The sequence below is a fragment of the Pristiophorus japonicus genome, chromosome 18 (genome assembly GCF_044704955.1).
Source record: "Pristiophorus japonicus isolate sPriJap1 chromosome 18, sPriJap1.hap1, whole genome shotgun sequence".
NCBI classification, from domain to species: Eukaryota; Metazoa; Chordata; class Chondrichthyes; family Pristiophoridae; genus Pristiophorus; species Pristiophorus japonicus.
Genome location: NC_091994.1, coordinates 33,108,837 through 33,131,527, shown reverse-complemented (window position 1 = coordinate 33,131,527; position 22,691 = coordinate 33,108,837). Strand labels below are relative to the sequence as shown.

At 42.6% G+C, this 22,691-nt stretch overlaps 1 protein-coding gene across 1 annotated transcript in view; it reads right to left on the bottom strand.

Annotated features, from left to right (window-relative positions):
* Positions 1-2,561: 2,561 nt before the first annotated feature.
* The window catches only part of LOC139229189 (neurturin-like), a 70,134-nt gene continuing 50,004 nt past the window's right edge, over positions 2,562-22,691 (bottom strand). Inside the window, exons 2-3 of the mRNA XM_070860841.1 lie at positions 20,283-20,532; positions 2,562-3,032 (exon numbers count right to left, since the gene is read on the bottom strand). Of these exons, the coding sequence (XP_070716942.1) occupies positions 2,587-3,032; positions 20,283-20,532 (696 nt within the window). The 3' untranslated portion in view covers positions 2,562-2,586. The remainder of the gene's footprint in view (positions 3,033-20,282; positions 20,533-22,691) is intronic.

The following is a 22,691-nucleotide window of genomic DNA, read 5'->3' as shown; positions in this document are numbered from 1 at the left end:
AAACAATATTGGACACCAATATTTAATTGGATTTTGCACTAAACTGATTTTCTGGGAGGTAATGATTTGTCATACGACAACAATTGTAAATGCGATGTTTCAGCTGAAGTGGATCTGTTGTGGGTACTCCCAATGAAGGAGATTAATGTGTGATGAACCTCACCCAAGTAACAATGCCAACAGGTTAGGCCCATGACTGGACAGTCCTGGCTATTTACATTGAAACATTCATTTAACACAAATTACACAGTTCCATCCCTTCCCATATTGATCTGCTCTGTGATTTTGAGAGTAACTGTGTTGGGAGGGTAGCAATGGGTGGGGGTGATCTCTGGTGACATCGATACATGCACCAAGGCCTGTTTACAAATAGCAATATCATAGGCTAGGATCAGATGAAGAGCCCTGAAGCACGTCCAGTTAGTCAGGGCAGATATTGAAGATAAATTAAGAATATTAAATAATCAGTGGGGTGCTATGCTAAATTTGTTAATTTTGTATTATGATTTAATAAATGTTAAGAACCGTAGGACTCCTTCAATGGCCTTTTTGACAGTTAAGATGCAATCTGACTTCATAAAGGGGCTATTAGCACAGGCTCAGTCCCAGTAAAATTATATCTCTGGTAAATCTGGGAAGCATTTAGGAGTTAGGACTTGTAGGTCAGGTTCCTGAGGTTTCATACCAATTCTGTGATCCTCGGCCGAGTGGCAGACAAGTCCACCCATGGGACTGGTGTAACACAGGAATTGCTCGACGAACAAAGATCACGGTCCATCTAGTTTGCCTTCCTGGTAGTGTATGATACAACAATAATGGAGTATCTAAGAACATCTAGAGCAAGCCTACTCTATCCTGAGTCCATGTAGGATTATTCTTCCATTGGCCATTTGCCCCTTTCATTTGTAGCAATTTGTATTAGGAACTAATATTGCAACCGGAAGTGTCGGTAACACACTTATAGCAGCAGTGGTCCAGATAGTCCCAGTACCACATCAATGGTGGCACCAGTGTCAGTTGTATGCAACATGTGGGGAATCTTGGTACCAGCATTGGTATAGATGGGGACTTGGCACTGGTACCACAGGCTGTAGCACATACAGTAAATCATGGGTAACAGTACTACACATCAACAATAGCACAAATATTCTGTATTGATAGTAATGTGAGGAGGAACCTGTGTTACCAGTCTGAAGTAATGTGCAGCTTTAACCCAAAATGCAGACCGTTTGGATGCAGACTGTGAATCTCAGAAATTCTTGTAAAGATTCTGAAAACTTTTCCTCTCTCACTGTACTTGTTGGCTCTGTACCTTATCCCTGCCTTATGGGGAACAGATAGCTGCCAAAATGCCCTCTTTACTAACACATCAATAAACAGTTCATTACTTCTGAATAAAATGACTGGGTTGAAATCATCCGTGTGATATTAATAATGAATATCAACATTGGTATCAAATTCCTTTGCCTGTCGTTCTAATGTAACATTAACCCTTTAATACCTTCATTAAAACAGAGGGCAAAGGAATTTCATAAGTGTTAACATCTTCATTAATAAAATCACGCTGGATGGTTTCAACCTTTACAAAGCATGGTGGTGATTGAGACAACCGAGGTAATGAGATGACAGGAATGAGGGTGGACAGAGGGGATGGGTAATGGAACCAACATAAGAGGTGGGACTGAGAGGAGTGACATATGAATGAAAGACAAGGAGGATGAAGGTTACTGCTGTGTATCTACTGCTTTTGTCTCATATTGTGAGTATACAAATAATCTGACCTATTATCTGGTCAGGTAACATTGCAGAATTCTGAATTTCAACCACACTTGCGTGCCTGTCGAGAATTATAACTTGGTGGATTTTTGCACCCTACATTCACTGAAAGTTAATAGACTTTGGTTTGATCATTTTAAAAGGGATTTAGCTGACTAGCAATGCAACAGTGCCACAGCGACCCAGTACAATCCTTTAATCATTCGTTTGATTTAATCCTCAAAACTTGATGGAATTCAGGTCATTATGATTTACAGGCGCCTGCTTATCAGCATCAGTCAGTCTGCTCGCTCTGGCACAGACTAACCGAGAGCATTAAAATTCTTCCAAGCAAGTTCAGGGAAGCAGGATGTGTCCGAGAGAGGGGTGGTGAAGTTATTCAAAGCATCTTCCTTATGCACAGACCATGATCCTGGGATTACCATCCTGCATTGTAGAGTCCATTGAGTCTGGTATAAAGTACAAGAAAGTCAACTGCAGAACAGAAACCCACATCCCACTTGACACAAGTCTGGCCACAGAGCTGTACTTTATAGCATTTGGAAACATAAAGGCCACATGGTATGGCAAACATAAATTTGCTGAAGAATTCCTTGATGAGCCTGATACGTCTTGATGCACTGTAACTCTTAATGTAAAAAGGGGTGGAGATTGATGATCCCTCCCTGTCTTCAAAATACCTGTCTCCTCCTGTTGATGTCGCGCCAAGAAACCATCCTCTGACCAGGGCTCAGAGCCTAGCAAGGTCTGAAGGCTCCTGCTCGTTGCAAAGAAGAGATTTCCGTATTCGCACTGTGTGTGGTTGGTCCCTCAAACACAGCCACATTCCTTTGCCGAGAGCTGTCGCAGTGTGTAATAACGAAAGTTAACATCCAGGAAGGAAACATCATCGTCGTAAAGCGTGGGCCGACAGCATGGCCGCGCTCGGACCTCTTTTCTAATTCGCTTTGAGTTTTTCAAGTGTCTCAGAGTCGTGTCATAGTTTTTCTCTTTGGCGTCACAGGATCCGGTGCAGTATCTGAAACGCACAACCTCCTCTGAGACGCGGCTGATCCCCAGATCACTGACAGTCACATTGATCTCTTTCAAGGTACACCCTTTGGTCGCTCGCAATTTTGCTCTTTTACTTCTTAAAGCTGGCCGTGAATGAGTCCAAGCCTTACGTCTCCAGTCGGGCGATCTTCTGTACCTTTGAATCAAGGCTCTAACCAGCTCCCTGGCTTCTTCATCTGTGTGAGTTTTAAATATGTTCTTATCTGGAACAAAGCAAGAAGATTATTACAGAATAGTAAGTTTAAACCCCATTACTGAGCGGTTCATTCTATCGATGCTGTGTTAGCACAAAAACAGGCAGTATCACACCAGCCGCCAGTTATATGCCCCGCCCGATATTCAGCTCCATTGGCTCAGCAACTCCGCCTATTCTGCACTACCACCCAAGATGACTTACAATTTATTAGCATAAGGATCAGCTGTTCCTGCATTTCATGACAAAGTGTAACCCAATGACCCTCTCAAAAGCGAATGTCAGCTGTGGCTCAGTGGGTCACACTCTCACCTCTGAGTCAAAAGGTTGTGGGTTCAAGTCCCACTCCAGAGACTTAAGCACAAAAATCTGGCTGACACTCCAGTGCAGTGCTGAGGGAGTGCAGCACTATCTGAGGTGCCATCTTTTGGATGAGATAAAAAAAACTGAGGCTCTCTCTGGTGGACGTAAAAGATCCCATGACACTGTTTTGAAGAAGAGCAGGAGAGTTATCCCCGGTGTCCTTGCCAATATTTATCCCTCAATCAACATCACAAAAAAAAAGGTTATCCGGTCATTATCACATTGCTGTTTGTGTGTGAATTGGCTGCAGCATTTCCTACATTACAACAGTGACTGCACTTTATTGGCTGTAAAGTGCTTTGGGATGTCCTGAGGTTGAGAAGGGCGCTATATAAATGCAAGTCTTTCTTTCTCGATGCTTATAATACAACTCTGGATTTGCAACAGCAGCCAACGTTTTCTGTCAGGACCACTGGGATTTTCAAGTGACAACAAGCTTTTAGAGTAGTGCGGTGCTGGGCTTTAATTCAATGCTTGCTACACTGTACTACATTTTGTTTCTTTCATAAGATTGGACACTTACAGCATCTGGAAGCATGTTGTTTTGCAGAATTGATGCTTGAATTTTGTTTCACTATTTTTGAGCTATATATACTCATCCTTCAAGAATTACAGCCATTTCAAAGATACAGACACCCCTCCAGCCTGAGCTCTCTGGATGATTAAGGATCCAGCGTACTTCTGTCATCACAACAATGAGAACATAAGGAATGAGTGAAGCCCATTTGACCCTTTAATTATGTTCTTTCCATATACAAGTACAACGTGTACTACCATGGACTTTACCCAACTCATTTAATCACCTAGAGAAGGGCTCTCTGGAGTTTTTCATTGTTCTACAGAGGTAAATCAAGTACTTGTGTACTTTGGTTTTTAACACAAACTAAATAACCTGCTTTCATCTACAGCAATTTAACAACCCTAAATCATAAGAATAGAAAAGGGGCATACACAAGCTGATAGAACTTGTCACAAATATAATGCTTAACAGTTTCTTCTCAATCTGTCCATAGCTTGTCTCCACATCAGTCAATGAATATGATGCATAAGCACTGGGCTGTCAATGATCATTGTACTTTATCAGCAGCATGGCCCCTTGTCTTGTCGTGAAGCGTTACTGACATTTTAATTGGTCTTTCATGCTCATAGAACTTTAGAAATGACCTTACATGAAAAGTCTCCATATGTGCTCCATGATTGTGTCTGTTCTAACCTCAGCTCATTCAGCAATCTTCTCTAGCAGTTTGCCTCCACTGGTGATGACTGACTGTAACCAGCAAACATCAGCTCCATGATTCCAAACACATATTTGCCCTTAGCAAATTTCAGGTTAACTCTTCGAGTAACTTAAAGTAGTTTCTGAAATTTGTCATGATATGAACTAACCCTGCTCTAGGCCATGAACTGATGTACCAACATCTTCACAGTGCTCACATGCCATTATAGAAGGCTTGATGATATTCTTTCAGCACTACAAAAGAGAACCTAGAAGAACAGCCAGCCCCCGCCCGCACCAGCCATATTGCAAGAGAATTATGCATATGGGCCATTTGGATGTGGGCCAATTGGCCCACCTTAGTTCATCCATTCGGAATGATCTTAAAATCACCCCCTTGCAGCATCCAATTGGTTTTTAAATGATCCAGGACTCACTACTCCAGCTAGAAGTCTATCCTCTTTGTGTGAGGTAGAACATGCTGATACAAGTCCTACATTTGCTGTTAACTAGTTTGAATCTGTGGCCCTTGTTCTACACACAATTTAATTCAAAGTAATTTTCCAGATTCACATTTTCCATACCTTTTACAATCTTGTGTACAGCGTATCTCTATAATATCATCACTCAAATACTGCCTTTCAAGGCTGAAAAGCCCAAGTTTCTCCAGCCTTTTCCTAAAACTCAGCTCTAAGACTATGGATTGGCTACATAACTCCCCTCTACCCTGTCCAATACTTGAATGTCTCCTTTATGTTTCGGTGACCAGAACTGGTAACAGTAGTCAAGGTGTGGTGCCAGAAGCCTGAGAATGTGCATCATTTGCTAAAATGTTTTACACTAGCAAACAATGGAACAATCTCTTCGTGAGCTGGAAGCTTGAAATGTTCCCTTTTAATTATCCTGGTTAACTTTCTGACATCTGAGCAAATTTGCAGTTAACTATTTTTTTTCTCAAAAATTAATAATGAGTTCACCCATTCTGTTGAGTTCATCGATTTTCTTTATGACCTAAGTTCTCCATCCTATCAAGCGCCATTTTTATTTTTTCTTGCAGTACCAATAGTTCTTTTCTGCAGGGCTGTATTACTGGGGTCACTTGTGAATCAGTCCTTATTTGGTGCTCCACTGGCACCAATTAAATCCTTTGAAAGAAAATCTTGCATTCCTTTTAGAAGCATTCCATACATTGTGCCTCTTCAAGAAGCAGAAGTGTTTGAAATTCAGAAAAACAGAGAGAACAGCGGTGTGAAATGGCCTTTCAGGCCCGGAGCAGTGTACAACTTCACTCAGCCGACCTGAGACAGCCAAGACCAGCCCTTACAAAATGACTGAATCTGGAAATGTAGCCAGGTTCTGGTATGTTAGAGTGGGGTTGGTGTCGAAGGCACAAGTTATGTTGGGATGACAGGGGGGGGAAATCAGCCTCATACTGTCTAGCACCTTCTCTGCTGTTCCTGGAAACCTGATAGGTGACTTAAGCAACGTCTCCTCCTCCTCCTGTGAAAACACAGATGCGAAGAGACATCATGAGATTGAAATTCTTCTGAAAATTGGAGCTTATGCATGCACTGAGTACATGTGAAAGTGTAAGAATTTTGTAGGTTAGCAGTTGGCCATTTTTGCCTCCACTACTAAATTTGTTCCTCGAAGTAGATCCAGTTAGTAGAACTGGGGGACAAAATGTTCTCGAACCCATTCTGACACTGGCCCATGCCCCTGACCCCGCCAAACTATCTGGGGTCAATGTAGCATCACATAATTCAAATAAATCAGATGGGTGCCTAAGCCAGCATGCATTAGGGGGGTGGGGGTGGGGGGGGGGTGGGGAAGAGGAAGATGTGGTGCTGTATTAGTGCATGGCATTGCCACCGGCAGGCCTGGCTTATTGCTGATTGCATCTATCCGTATATAAAAAGGACATTTATAAAAAGCTATGCAGCAATTCTGGGGTTTTCTAGGTGCTGGTGACCACGGTGGGGCCCTACATCCATTGGTCCATGATGCTGGTACGTTGCCTGAGTCCAAGCTGCTCAGCTCAACGGAAGCTGGAGGAGTATGAATTCTGGCAAGTGATGCCGTTCCACTGGCCCCACCTTCTCAGCTCATTAATGAGGTAGATGCAACTTCCAGCCAGCATCACCTCGAGCACAAAATCCATGAGTGACATCTTTGGGACAGAGACCGAGTGTTTTCGGGGAGCTTCTGATTTCCTGTCCCCGTCGATCCTCTTCCACCCCTTTTTTCGACAGGACTCTACCCCAGAGGAAATTCGGAGCCATGGTGTTCACATTTAGTTTGCAACATTGAGCAGCCATTAATGGGGATGTGCAAAATGGCTCAAACTTGGTTTCAACGATACATCGCATTAATGCTACTTTTGTAAAGACTGTTATTGATGCAGTAGTGGGACTGACTGAGGTCCAAACACAGAGCACAGCAAGGTAGGCTGAACAAAGCGGCTTGGCTCTTTCAGCCCACCAAGCAGAATGGGTGCAGCAGGAGGTCGGACATTGCTGGAAATGTTAGAGGTGGAGGGTCAAGCAGATCAGAGACAATAGGAGGAGATCCACCAGGACTCATCACTACCCCAGGCAGCATGTCCACTACATCAGATGGAGCCAACTCAACTTTACTGAGGGCTATCATTTGAGGAGCCATTCTGCAGCAAGGGCACCTCCTACAACCAGGTCTACAGGCGAACGAGAACCAACAGCACCTGTATTTCTGTTCATCAAATCAATGGAAAATAAAATTGGGAGAGATGTATAACAGGTGACTGAATCAATATCGCCCATTTTACACTTTCACCCAAAGTCTAACGACCCCAATCAGTTTGCAGTGCGGTCTATGAGTAGGTAACTGCCTGGTGCCCTTCACTTCACTCATGAGGGCTGGTTTTACCCTACCCTTCTGGCGGAAAGCTGGTGAGTAGTTAAAATGGCCTGTGCGAACCTGCACCGATCCCACTGCCTTCTTAATCTTAATCAACTCTTCTGAGCAGGCACGAGGGACACCCACCAGAAGCCAGCGGGGTCCTTCTTTCAATATGCAGATCATGTTCTGATGACATAATAGGGACCCCGACTGCTATTTTAACCGGAGGTCAGCATGGTTAACTGTTACTGTGGCTTCTCTGCCATTAACATGATGACAAGAGGAGCTGGGATCAGAAGAGGCCCAGAAAGGCAAGTGGATTTTTTTCTTTGTAGGCCAGAGGAGCATGACAACCTCTCACCCCAACTCACTATTTATTTTTCCTTCAGCACCCTGATACTGACCTCCTCCCACCCAACATCCCGCTCCTACCAGCTGCCGCTTCCTGCCAGGTTCCAGACTGATGGGATCTATAAAGATAAGGCCCAGGAGTTAAAATCCCTTGAGCCTCACATTGTGGAGTTCCAGGCAGTCTGTCCTTGGCTTCCACTCGCATGACTCCAGCCCCCGGTTAATATCGTCCTTATGCAGTTTTCTCCATATTATACCCGGTCCCCATTAGGCTGGAATGACATCGTGACTCAACAGTGCTCTGATCACATGACAGCCTCTGCCCAGGGCCAATCAAGCCAGTTGTCGTGGTGCACGTTGGTACCAATGACATAGGTAAAAAAAGGGATGAGTTCCTACGAAATGAATTTAAGGAGCTAGGAGCTAAATTAAAAAGTAGGACCTCAAAAGTAGTAATCTCAGGATTGCTACCAGTGCCACGTGCTAGTCAGAGTAGGAATCGCAGGATAGCTCAGATGAATACGTGGCTTGAGCAATGGTGCAGCAGGGAGGGATTCAAATTCCTGGGGCATTGGAACCGGTTCTGGGGGAGGTGGGACCAGTACAATCCGGACGGTCTGCACCTGGGCAGAATCGGAACCAATGTCCTCGGGGGAGTGTTTGCTAGTGCTTTTGGGGAGGAGTTAAACTAATATGGCAGGGGGATGGGAACCAATGCAGGGAGATAGAGGGAAACAAAAAGGAGGCAAAAACAAAAGACAGAAAGGAGATGAGGAAAAGTGGAGGGCAGAGAAACCCAAGGCAAAGAACAAAAAGGGCCATTGTACAGCAAAATTCTAAAAGGACAGAGGGTGTTAAAAAAACAAGCCTAAAGGCTTTGTGTCTTAATGCAAGGAGTATCCGCAATAAGGTGGATGAATTAACTGTGCAAATAGATGTTAACAAATATGATGTGATTGGGATTACGGAGACGTGGCTCCAGGAATGAAAGGGCTGGGAACTCAACATCCAGGGGTATTCAACATTCAGGAAGGATAGAATAAAAGGAAAAGGAGGTGGGGTAGCATTGCTGGTTAAGGAGGAGATTAAGGCAATAGTTAGGAAGGACATTAGCTTGGATGATGTGGAATCTATATGGGTAGAGCTGCAGAACACCAAAGGGCAAAAAACGTTAGTGGGAGTTGTGTACAGACCTCCAAACAGTAGTAGTGATGTTGGGGAGGGCATCAAACAGGAAATTAGGGGTGCGTGCAATAAAGGTGCAGCAGTTATAATGGGTGACTTTAATATGCACATAGATTGGGCTAACCAAACTGGAAGCAATACGGTGGAGGAGGATTTTCTGGAGTGCATAAGGGATGGTTTTTTAGACCAATATGTCGAGGAACCAACTAGGGGGGAGGCCATCTTAGACTGGGTGTTATGTAATGAGAAAGGATTAATTAGCAATCTCGTTGTGCGAGGCCCCTTGGGGAAGAGTGACCATAATATGGTGGAATTCTGCATTAGGATGGAGAATGAAACAGTTAATTCAGAGACCATGGTCCAGAACTTAAAGAAGGCTAACTTTGAAGGTATGAGGCGTGAATTGGCTGAGATGGATTGGCGAATGATACTTAAGGGGTTGACTGTGGATGGGCAATGGCAGACATTTAGAGACCGCATGGATGAACTACAACAATTGTACATTCCTGTCTGGCATAGAAATAAAAAAGGGAAGGTGGCTCAACCGTGGCTATCAAGGGAAATCAGGGATAGTATTAAAGCCAAGGAAGTGGCATACAAATTGGCCAGAAATAGCAGCGAACCTGGGGACTGGGAGAAATTTAGAACTCAGCAGAGGAGGACAAAGGGTTTGATTAGGGCAGGGAAAATGGAGTATGAGAAGAAGCTTGCAGGGAACATTAAGACGGATTGCAAAAGTTTCTATAGATATGTAAAGAGAAAAAGGTTAGTAAAGACAAATGTAGGTCCCCTGCAGTCAGAATCAGGGGAAGTCATAACGGGGAACAAAGAAATGGCGGACCAATTGAACAAGTACTTTGGTTCGGTATTCACGAAGGAGGACACGAACAACCTTCCGGTTATAAAAGGGGTCGGGGGTCTAGTAAGGAGGAGGAACTGAGGGAAATCCTTATTAGCCGGGAAATTGTGTTGGGGAAATTGATGGGATTGAAGGCCGATAAATCCCCAGGGCCTGATGGACTGCATCCCAGAGTACTTAAGGAGGTGGCCTTGGAAATAGTGGATGCGTTGACAGTCATTTTCCAACATTCCATTGACTCTGGATCAGTTCCTATGGAGTGGAGGGTAGCCAATGTAACCCCACTTTTTAAAAAAGGAGGGAGAGAGAAAACAGGGAATTATAGACCGGTCAGCCTGACATCGGTAGTGGGTAAAATGATGGAATCAATTATTAAGGATGTCATAGCAGTGCATTTGGAAAGAGGTGACATGATAGGTCCAAGTCAGCATGGATTTGTGAAAGGGAAATCATGCTTGACAAATCTTCTGGAATTTTTTGAGGATGTTTCCAGTAGAGTGGATAAGGGAGAACCAGTTGATGTGGTATATTTGGACTTTCAGAAGGCGTTCGACAAGGTCCCACACAAGAGATTGATGTGCAAAGTTAGAGCACATGGGATTGGGGGTAGTGTACTGACATGGATTGAGAACTGGTTGTCAGACAGGAAGCAAAGAGTAGGAGTAAATGGGTACTTTTCAGAATGGCAAGCAGTGACTAGTGGGGTACCGCAAGGTTCTGTGCTGGGGCCCCAGCTGTTTACACTGTACATTAATGATTTAGATGAGGGGATTAAATGTAGTATCTCCAAATTTGCGGATGACACTAAGTTGGGTGGCAGTGTGAGCTGCGAGGAGGATGCTGTGAGGCTGCAGAGCGACTTGGATAGGTTGGGTGAGTGGGCAAATGCATGGCAGATGAAGTATAATGTGGATAAATGTGAGGTTATCCACTTTGGTGGTAAAAACAGAGAGACAGACTATTATCTGAATGGTGGCAGATTAGGAAAAGGGGAGGTGCAAAGAGACCTGGGTGTCATGGTACATCAGTCATTGAAGGTTGGCATGCAGGTGCAGCAGGCGGTTAAGAAAGCAAATGGCATGTTGGCCTTCATAGCAAGGGGATTTGAGTACAGGGGCAGGGAGGTGTTGCTACAGTTGTACAGGGCATTGGTGAGGCCACACCTGGAGTATTGTGTACAGTTTTGGTCTCCTAACCTGAGGAAGGACATTCTTGCTATTGAGGGAGTGCAGCGAAGGTTCACCAGACTGATTCCCGGGATGGCGGGACTGACCTATCAAGAAAGACTGGATCAACTGGGCTTGTATTCACTGGAGTTCAGAAGAATAAGAGGGGACCTCATAGAAACATATAAAATTCTGACAGGGTTAGACAGGTTAGATGCAGGAAGAATGTTCCCAATGTTGGGGAAGTCCAGAACCAGGGGTCACAGTCTAAGGATAAGGGGTAAGCCATTTAGGACCGAGATGCGGAGGAACTTCTTCACCCAGAGAGTGGTGAACCTGTGGAATTCTCTACCACAGAAAGTTGTTGAGGCCAATTCACTAAATATATTCAAAAAGGAGTTAGATGAGGTCCTTACTGCTAGGGGGATCAAGGGGTATGGCGAGAAAGCAGGAATGGGGTACTGAAGTTGAATGTTCAGCCATGAACTCATTGAATGGCGGTGCAGGCTAGAAGGGCCGAATGGCCTACTCCTGCACCTATTTTCTATGTTTCTATGTTTCTATGTTTCTTCAGCTGCCACCTCTGCATCTACCAGATGGTGAGAAGTGGCCCATTCTGTGCTTCCTGTTCTAAATCACTAAAACGCTCCAGTGCACATATATCTGGGCTGGTGCCTGCTTAAAATTGTGATGATAGTGCTGTGGTGAGACTCAGTGGTCAGAGGGACCAATTGGTGCTTTGGGCTTCAGGCATACCTGTAAAAGAAGAAAATAGCACATGATGAGTACGTGCTCATAGTTAAGCATGCTGTTCCTGCCCGGACACTACATGATAATGTTTTGCAGTATACCACAGTCACTGCTTTTCACCTATTGAAACACATTTACAGAGTTAATGTATGAATTTTTGATTGAAAAATTCTTACTGGGGGGTGAACAAAGCAGAGACCGTGTAATATTTTGACTGTCATTTAATATCATATCTGCAGCGTTTATAGTAAGGATATGAACCCAACATTGCTACTAACACTGTGGCATCCCTTCCTGCTACACTCCCATCGTATGTCCAACAATAGTGTGGCACAAATACCAGACATTAGGCTTGTGGCCCAGATATGCCTGGTCTGGGCCTTCTCTAGCAGTTTAAACATGGCCTCAACCCTTGGTTTCCCCAGGGTTAACAGTAGAGGTTCCCAGCGGGCTCATCCTATCCTGTCATCCCTGCAGATTTTTGGGACCCATATTTCACCTTCTGTGCAAAGTTCCTGTGCCTTTTACATTTTTCACCACAGTAAAAGGGAGATTTTTCCACACAATATAATCAGCACAAACATGCGTACCTGCCAGCCCTCTGCCTTTTCAGGGTTTTGAGATAAGTGATCACTTTCCTGCATTTGCTAATGAAACTCCAGCACTGCTTCAGCAACTGCCTGATGCTGCTACTTGAGGGGATTGGCACACTGCTGTGGGCAGGGGTTCTCAATAGTTTGCATTGCATCGCCTGGAGCTTTAACAGCACTGTTTGGAGCTGGTAGCTGTGGCGATTTCACCGAAAATGAGTCCTCTAGCGATCACTGGGCCCAAGCAAGACATTTCCTCAGAGAGGTGGGTGTATGAATAGATGGAGGTGGGGAGGGAAATCAGCACGCAAGTCAATCTGCATCGTTCTTATGCACGTAATGTCTATGAGGGGAGGAGGAACTGGGAGAGGAGGGCATGAGAAGATTGAATTGGCAAGGAGGAAGAGTGCCAGTATAAACTGGGAGGGTTTTTCAAATGAAAATAGGGAGAGATGTATAACATGGCTGATCCCTTATTGTCCATTTTACACTATCGCCCAAAGTTAAAGTTAACCCTTTCGTCTCTAAAATGTGAGGAGTTGAATGGGTGCAGTGTCTCTGTCAGCTGGGTATCGAGCTGGAGTAGTAAGGGCGTGGATGGGAGAGTGACTGTTGAAAATCTTTAAAAGTGCACTTCATACACCTGTGTCATCATTTATTGACTATTTTTAATGTTTTGTCCTCCTTACGTTAAAAAACCGATGAGACATCTTCCTCCACTTGATGATTGCTGTATAAATATATAAATAGCTGTACAAATATATAAATAACTGTATAAATATATAAATAACTATTGCTGTAAAAAAAAGTGATCACCATTGACCAGAAACTTAACTGGACCAGCCACATAACTTAACTGTGGCCACAAGAGCAGGTCAGAGGTTAGGTATTCTGCAGCGAGTGTCTCACCTTCTGACTCCCCAAAGCCTTTCCACCATCTACAAAACACCAGTCAGCAGTGTGATGGAATACTATCCACTGGATGAGTGCAGCTCCAACAACACTCAAGAAGCTCGACACCATCCAGGACAAAGCAACCCACTTGATTGGCACTCCACCCACCATCTTAAACATTCGCTTCCTCCACCACCGGCACACTGTGGCTGCAGTGTGTACCATCTACAAGATGCACTCCAGCAACTCGCCAAGGCTTCTTCGAAAGCACCTCCCAAACCCACGACCTCTACCACCTAGAAGGACAAGGGCAGCAGGCACATGGGCACACCATCACCGATGTCATGTATTTAATTGTCATTGTAACTCATGTATAAACTGACTAGTTGTACACTGTGAGAACATTGACCACCAAGTGGTGAACTTTCAGGTATAAAAGGGGAAGCTCCACCCACCTTCATCACTTCAGTGCTGGAATAAAAGTTGCTGGTCACAGAGTGACCTTCTCTCAAGCATGGGCCTCGTGTGCATTTGTACTGTATAGTAAGAACATATCAACCTCCAAGTTCGCCTCCAAGTCACACACCATCCTGATTTGGAAGTATATCGCCATTCCTTCATCATCGCTGGATCAAAATCTTGGAACTCCCTCCGTAATTGCACTGTGGAAGGATCTTCCCAACACGGACTGCAGCAGTTCAAGAAGGCAGCTCACCACCACCTTCTCAAGGGCAATTAGGGATGGGCAATAAATGCCGGCCTTGCCAGCGATTCCCACATCCCAGGAACAAATTTTAAAAAATGACAAATGCACTACATTCCTATTGCAACTATTGCTTCTAGTGTGTTATATGCGAATTTCAATTATAACAGGGAAACAAACAGAAATGTGGAATATGATCCCAAAACATTGAATAAACATCCAGAAATGCAATGTAATAAAAATTAATTTTACTTATTCCATTGCCTTGAAGCAGTGGCCTTGGTCATAGGCCTTTAATTAGGGCTGGTTTTCAGTTGTATGTCTTTTGAGTTGTCAGGTTTTTTTGAAGATGTTCAGTAGTTTTCCTAGTTTTGTAGGTTGGAATGTATGACTATATTTGGGGATTGAGGGAAATTCTGCACAACTTTCCCTTAAGAGGCGAAATAAACCAGCTGGAATTCATCATAAGACAGATTGCACCTAGTCTCTCACCTTTTCTTGCTCCACGCTTTTTACATTCTTATACAGAGATCAGTATCAAAAATGTAAACTGTTAGAAGATTTCTGCATCTGATTGAATATTAAGAGTATTAAACCTATAGTTTATATAGTGGCATTGGTATGTAACTCTATCACAGACTCATTGGAAAGAATGAACCACTCTGTTGAAGCAATTGAGCACTCAGTATAACACAATTTTCTCCACAATACAGTACTGATATGCAGCTCACCTCAAAGAAGAGGGCAAGAGTGAGCACTAATCAGGCAAACCGACACACAGCTCCTACAAGAACTCAGAAACAGACTCAAATTATTTCCATTATATGCTGTGAGCTGGTCATAAATGTCATGTTGTAGAGTGCACACAGTAAAGATTGTTAAAACGCTGGCTGATATCTTCAGCTACTTTCTTCCCTAGTACTCTGACAATGCAAGCGCACAGAGCACTGAGCAAAAGCTGAAATAACAGCCACAGGGCACAGGGGCGGGAGGCACAAGTAGCTGCTTCTGTTGCGGCTTAGGCCATCGACGGAGGACAAGCAGTCACTTGGCTTGCCTTGTGCCTAGAATTGGGGAATGGACTTTGCTGTGTGTGGCTGCATAGCTTTCTGCTAAATCCAAGTATTCCATTAAAAGCAAAATTAATTACAAAGTAGAGCTAACTTTTTTCTGATCATTTTATTGAAAAAGTGGCTGAGTGTGAAGAGGGCTGTTAGCGACTTGTATGCTAAATGATAAAATTTTAAAATAAAAAAGAAATAACTTGGATTTATATACAGCACCTTACCATGTCCACAGGACATCCCAATGTTACTGTTGTTAAGGAGTAAAAAAGCAGGGGGAATTAGATGTTCAGAAATATCAATCTTTAAAAAATGGGATGTAAATTTGATGAAACTGTAAAAATATGTATGGGATCTTAAATTTTATAAATATGGTGCAAATAGTGCAAAAGCAAAGAGATAATAGTAAACCTATACAAATCATTGGTTGGGCTGCAGTTAAAATATCATCCCCAGTCTTGAGCATCCTACTTTAAGAAGGATGTCAACAAGGCCATGAAGAGATTAATTAAGATCATATTGGGATGAAAGGCTTTAGTTATTAGAAACTGGGACTGTTTTTATTGGATCAGAGAAGTGAAATAGAGATCTGGTAGAGATTTTCAAAATTATGAGATAAATTGAGATAAACTTTCCTCTGGATGGCGAATCAGGAATTCGACAGCAAAATTTAAAGATCATCACCAAAAGAAGGCAGGGAAAAATTAGGCAAAATTATTTTATGTTGGACATTCCAGAAATACTGGTGGAAACAGAACCCATTGCAGCTTTTAATAGGGAAGTGGATAAATATTTGAACAATAAAAAGTGTAGCGTTTGAAGAAATGGCAAGTGATAACTCTTTCAGAGAGCTGGCATAGGCATGATGGGCTTAATAGTTTCCTTCTGTGCTATAAAATGCAATGATTCACTAACTGGAAGTGAGTAAAGGTGTTTGTCTGTGTTTACCACTGATCTATAGATTGCAACCATTCTAAATTGGATCAGTGCAAAAATTGAGTTCAACGGTTTTCATAATTGGGATCACCTTGTCTCTCCATTCTCTTCCCGTGTCTCCATTGCTTTCATTACCACTGTGCTCACGGTCTGATATTTTAAAAAATCAACCTTGGTGTTGAGCCATTTGCACGCACTTTACATACCCTCACCATTTATACTAGATCAAAGGGTGTTTTCTGCTTACTAGGTGTTAAAATGTCTTTATCGCAGGTGTATTGTGATTGGCTGCTTTTTTTTGGTTCTGCAAACAAAGTCATATTTTCAGGAATCGCAAGTCTCAAACTTCTTCCCCTTGTTGCCTAATGTTGGTTCTCTCTTCTGTGTCAGGCAATAGCAGCTCTCTTTGCAATTCAAAATTGTGTAACATGCAGGGTGGTTCTAATATGGCTCCTGCACAGCATCAGTATCCTACTTTCTTTCTGCTCCTTTTCCTCGTCTTCCCTTTACAAAACCAAATACAGTACAACTGCTCAAGGGATTGGCCATCGTTGCCCAGGGCATAATTGGTAAAGGATCAATGTGAATTCAAGCCCCATTCTAGGATTTGAGAACATAAACTAGGCGGGTACTTCAGTGTCGTGCTGAGGGTTTGCTGCTCTGTCGGAAGTGCTATTTTACTGATGAGACATAAACCCTCTGCACTCTCAAGTGGACATAAAAGATCCCATCGCAATACTCAAAAGAGAACTGGAGAGTTTCCTTTGTATCCTGATCAATATTTACGCTTCAATCAACTTCACTAAAATAGGTGATTGGAGTGTGAGCAGGTACAGCCGGAGCAGCGAGGTCAGGGCAAAGGAGCGGAGAGAGATTGCAAAGCGATGTGATTGGGGTCCAGGAGAGGCGTGAGTTCGGGGCCCAGAAGGGGCTTGGGTCCAGGGGCAGCACGGGCTAGTCCACGCTGTGATATGTGTGCGCACTAGTTCCGGCTGGTCTCCAGTCATCTTGGTGAACTCTTGCCACTGGACCAAGACCAAGCTCCGTCAAGCCCATGTGGTGGCTGGTGTGCACGGCCACCACATGTTAAAAAATCCATGCACAGGCATCTTCCACCCTTCAATATGCAGTTCTCAGACCTGGAATATTAGGGACATCATTGAAACACCTGTAAAATCATTGAACGCATCCTTTTTTGGCGTGGAAGCAAGTCCTCCCTGATTCGAGGGACTGCCTAAGAAGAAGAGATTATCTGGCCATTATCACATTGTTCTTTGTGGGACCTGGTTGTGTGCAAATTGGCAGCCATGTTTCCCTGTATTACAACAATGTATTCAAACATACGTAATTGGCTGTGAAGTGCTGTGGCACATCCTGAGGTCATGAAGGATGCTAAATAAATACAAGTTCTTTCTCTTTACCTTATTTTCATTGACCTTGACATAAGCCCCAAGGTTCCTTCAGCAGAGCAGCAGTGAACCGTTCTGCCTTTCAGCCAATCTATCCTTACAGGCACAATGCACTCACCCCATACATGCAAATGATCTCGTCCTTGGGGTTCGGGAAGGGGGCCTTTGGCTCAGGGCTAGGGTGGGCAGGGATTCTGCTCCACTGCACTTGGGTTGGCAAAATGGGCTCCCAGAAATTTCCTGGCCCAGGACAATATGGTAAGAAATTATTGTGATCTCAGTGTCTGCAACCAGCAAACCTTGTAACTGAGTGCTTGAAATTAGGATAAAATCAATCTGTCAATTTGAATTATGAAGATGTGAAGAGCTGATTGAACAGTTGCTGGAAGACATGAGTTTGCCTGAAATAAGCAGAATTTTTAAATTGGTAAATACGGGGGATTAAGGTAATCACACTTTAACAAGGTGCGAAGAGCTGATTGAAGCTGCTTGAAGACCTGACTGCGACCGAAATAACCGGAGCTTTTAAAATCAGTATAAACGGTTAGCTTTGTAATTGACATCTATGGAAATGCCAAATAACTACCACTAGTTAGACAGTATTAACGGCTCCCATGACCATGAGACCCGATCAGATTATTCTCCCAAAAGGTAAGTTCCAACTGTTGCTTTCTCCAACTGGCTTTCAACAGGCACATTCTAAACATTAACAAGTCATTAACAAGCACTTAACATGTTTTTGTTCCCTCTGTATTTTTGTTAGCCTTTTACCCATGAGAGGAAATAATTTCTAGGTGAGAATAATACATTTCACAGGAAATTTATCGGCATTTCTTGCCAACGTTCATTTTCGTAATGCGTCACATCCTCATGTGCAATCACAGACCAAGTGAAATAACTTTCATACACCCACATTGTCCAAGCTCTTCATCAATTCAATGTCCTGAGCCATTTCTCCAATTAAACAAACTTCAATTCTATGAACCATCTTCATAACTTCCCAGAATCATTCTTGCTGCTCCATGAACCCTCACCAATGAACAATCACATTTAAAAAGTTCTTAGATATGCACTTGAAGTGCCATAACCTATAAGGCTACAGACCAAGAGCTGGAAAGTGGGATCAGGCTGGATAGATATGTTTTGACTGGCACAGACACGATGGATCGAATGGCCTCCTTCTGTGCCGTAAATTTCTTCAATGCATCAATGTCCTTTTGAAGATAGAGTGCCCAAATCTGAGTATAATAGTCTAACTGTGGTCTTACCAATGAGTTATAGAGACAAAGAATGACCTTTTTCAACATATAATCAAAAGTCCCTGAGTTGCTTCCTACAACTGTTAACACCAGTGGATGTACTTTCAGTGGATGGTCAATAATCACCTCCACTTTTGCTAATGGACTATTTCAATGTACAATTATTCTCATTAAAATCCATCAGGTTGCCTATCTACTTCATTACTTCGGATCCCATGAATACGATAAACCGCCCTTACAAAAGCTTTGCTTCTTTTTCCTCTTTCTCTGTTTATTTTATCATGTTTTTATTCATATGGACATCTCGTGCCTTTTTAATGATAGCCTCCCACACAGTGCTTGTCCATTTATTATCACTGCCTGCTTTCTATTGCTAAGAAGTTTTCAATCCAGCTATCTATGAGGTTAAGTTCTCTGATTAGTAGTTCCTTTTGTAACCTGTGACCAGGGATATGAATCTACATAGGACATGTTGTGAATCTGCTAGCTCACATTCTATAGAAATTATAAGCCCAGTGTTGAGGTACTCAGCTATACATGTACACATGTGCCTATATAAGATGTATGTGGTAAATTAGTATACACAAAACAGGTACACAGGTCCTCATAGAAGTACACAAGTACCAGTGTAATAGGTAACCCTGTAACAGGTACACTGACACATACGAAAGGTATGTGTAACTGGTACACAGGTATAGTAGCATACAACTTACAGATATTCATATAATACCCATAGAATAGGTACCAATGTAAAAGGTACAATGACACACTGGTACACATGCAATAGATACCCATGTAAAATACACTGGGCATTAGTATGCATGTAACAAGTACAGTAGTATTAAAATTGCTAGTTGATAGTCATAACTTTTAAATGAGTGATATGGGGATAAGACCCTCAGAATATTTTTTCAATCACTCTAGTGTCATGCTAAAGTTATTACAATTATCACTGTCTCAGACATTGAAGAGATTCACCCTCCTTTAGAGAAGATAAAATACAAAACATTGGTGGTAATCGTACATATGGGAATTAGTGAGGAGACAGAAACAGTCATTGGCATTCAAAAAATAGGCTTAGACACCTTGCTCAGAAACTGAAGTAAAAGGGAATGCAAAGTTATGTTTTCTGGGTTGTTACCTCGGTTTTTGGTGAAGATAACGGAGGCGAATTTTCGCGAAGATTCTTCGCTTCATCTGCCATAACTTTGGCGGAACATCTGCAGAAACCTTGGAAAAAACACTGTCTATGCTGGTTTTTCCAGGGTTTTCACAACTCTCCATTGACTTACTCTGTTGGGAGCTCATGTGGGAATCTGACCATTATTCTTGATCAAAGACACGAGGAGGCCCATAAGCTAGGTAGCCCACGATGCATGCGTATCTCATAATGTTCACATAAATACACAATCACCACTTTGGACTGGTGGGATACTCTGCTGCTGTTGTTCTTAAGTAAAACCAGTCCTAAATCTACAGGCGGCACTATAGTTAGCTTCAATACCCATTTCAGTGAAAAATAAATAATCTGTCAGGGATGAAGACAGAGACTTCATTTGTGTCAACTTAAGAGTAAGTCTGTAATAGAAATGCATTTTTATTGTGTAATAGATCTCATTGCTGATACTATGAGCTGACCTATATGTACCTTTCCACATGTGTCAGGGAAAGGTACTGGTCCCTTACATTTCACTTTGTAAGACTGGGGGCTGGGTGGCAGTCTTGGGTCCTGGGGCTGATGCTCTTCTGATGAGGATGGAGTCATTGTTCTCCCTCTAATGGACATGTTTCTGTAAATAAGAGCTGAAAATATGGTACTGAAGAGCATTGAGGCGACCACCACTACCTTCCATACCTTCATCTTAGAGCATGTCACAGCAGCAAGGCCCTGCAAAACACAACAAGAAGCAGTGTGAGCTTTGGGCAGTACATCTACAACTGTTTTGTATCATTTTGTCTCTTTTTGTGGTCAACCTGAAGTGGAATGGTGTATGAAACATCTTTTCACTTGGCCTGCAGTGACTGGCCTCCAAGTGCATTCGAGTTTGGTGAGGCGTTGGGCAGATGAAACAAGTAACTCTGTCTCCACTGTACCAAGAACATGCTCTAAACCCTACCCACAAGAGTGTCAATCCCCAACATATTTCTGTTTCTCACTCTTGGATTGATAGGAGAAGCAAAACAAATACATATTGATGTTAAACTGGTTACTTAATTGAATGATGCTCTTGTAGTCTTCTGGAAAAATAAGCCTAGTTGCATTTCATTCTAACACCAACAAATGAAAACTATTCTTATACAATCCATATATTTATTCCACTCAGGCACAAAGCGGCATCTTCTGGAATTAGACAAGTCAGTTCTTCATGTGCAACCAAATGCTAACCATAAACATCTGGAGGTACTTCCCCTACAGACGCAGCATATATGCCAAACATCAGTGTTTTAAGGAGCTGGTCAGCATGTTAGCGTTTGTTATGTGATGACCAGGAATTGCTCCCCCCAGCATTACTTCTCGAGTCCTCCTGCAAACGGAAGAGTTTTGGCTGCTGCATACAATAAATGGGAATTTTCATGAGAACAGGAGTTCTCAGCTATATTAGTCAGAATCTCTTCAAGTAGCAACAGATAGCAGCAGCACTGAGGGGAAAGGAAAGCAAAGGAAGCAAATAGCCGGCAATGAAGGTGGAGACTAAAATGGGTTTGTGATAATGAATCGTGCTAAGGTAGAATTGTGCTAAAGTGACCATGTTAAATTAGAATCATTTTAAAGAGCATCTGGTAAAATCGCATTGTACTAAAGTGGCATCATCTTAGAGTGCTGTTGTATAAAGTAGTATTGTGTCATATTGGAATCATGTTACAGTAGGATGGTGCTACATTGACATTGAAGTCCAGCTCCCATCTTGAACCCAATAACTATCCAAAATATTGTGTTCATTCATAACCTTGTGCTCATCTATAATTCTCTATCCATCTATAATACTCTGTCTATCTATAACAATGTGCCTGTCCATAACCCCAACGCCTACATATGGAACCCTATGCCTGTCCGTAACCGTGCGTCTCTCCATAATTCTCCATCTGAACAAAACCAGCTACCTAATCATAACCCTCTGGCTACAACACTAACTGTCCATTACCTTCCTCTTGTCCATAATACTGCTACTATACATAGGCTTGTGCTAACATAACCCTCTGCCTCTGGCCATAACCTTCTATGTGTTCATACATTTGCACCTATCTATACGTTTTCACCTAACTATAACTTGCACCTGTCCATAACCTTCAATCTGTCCATCATCCTTTGCCCATCCATAACTCTATTCATCTCCATAATTTGCTACCTATCCATGCCTCTGAAGTTATCTATGTGGATCTGCTCATTCACTATTGTGTCCATTCATAACTCTGCACCATTTATATCATTGGCACCTATTCTGCCCAACCCTAATGATGTGCATACATCACCGTCTAAGTTCACATATCTGGTTTGCTCCATTTTGAAGTTGAGCTAATTATACTTGCGAAAACTGGATCATTGATTTCCTTTCCTTAGCAGATTTGCTTGGCGTTGTCTGTGAGCATGGTTTTCAGGAATAGATATTTGTCCAAACACTTGAACCATATTTTTAGCATTACAGTTTTAGTGATTTTACTGCTGTTTCATGCATTAGGTTTGAGTGGTAATGAATTAATGAATAATACCAATTTAGCCAATTATTGGCAGCAGATTCTATTAATTTTGATTGGTCTGCCTCTTTCTGAAACGTTAACCATTTGTTCTACCAGTATCATAAATTAAATTCAAATAAGGTTTCTTTACGAACAACAGACTTGAATTAAGAAATCTCAGTTTTCACGTTACAGTATAAGATGAACGCTGGATGCTGTGGCTTCACACATTGTCCTTTCATACCATCAGTCTAGGTTGCATTCAAATCCAATTGGATGAAATTCCACTCTTCTCACTGTCCCTAGTTACACACTAATTGATACTGAAGTGACAATCTCAGTCAAAGAGGCTATGAGCATGGCTATTAAGGG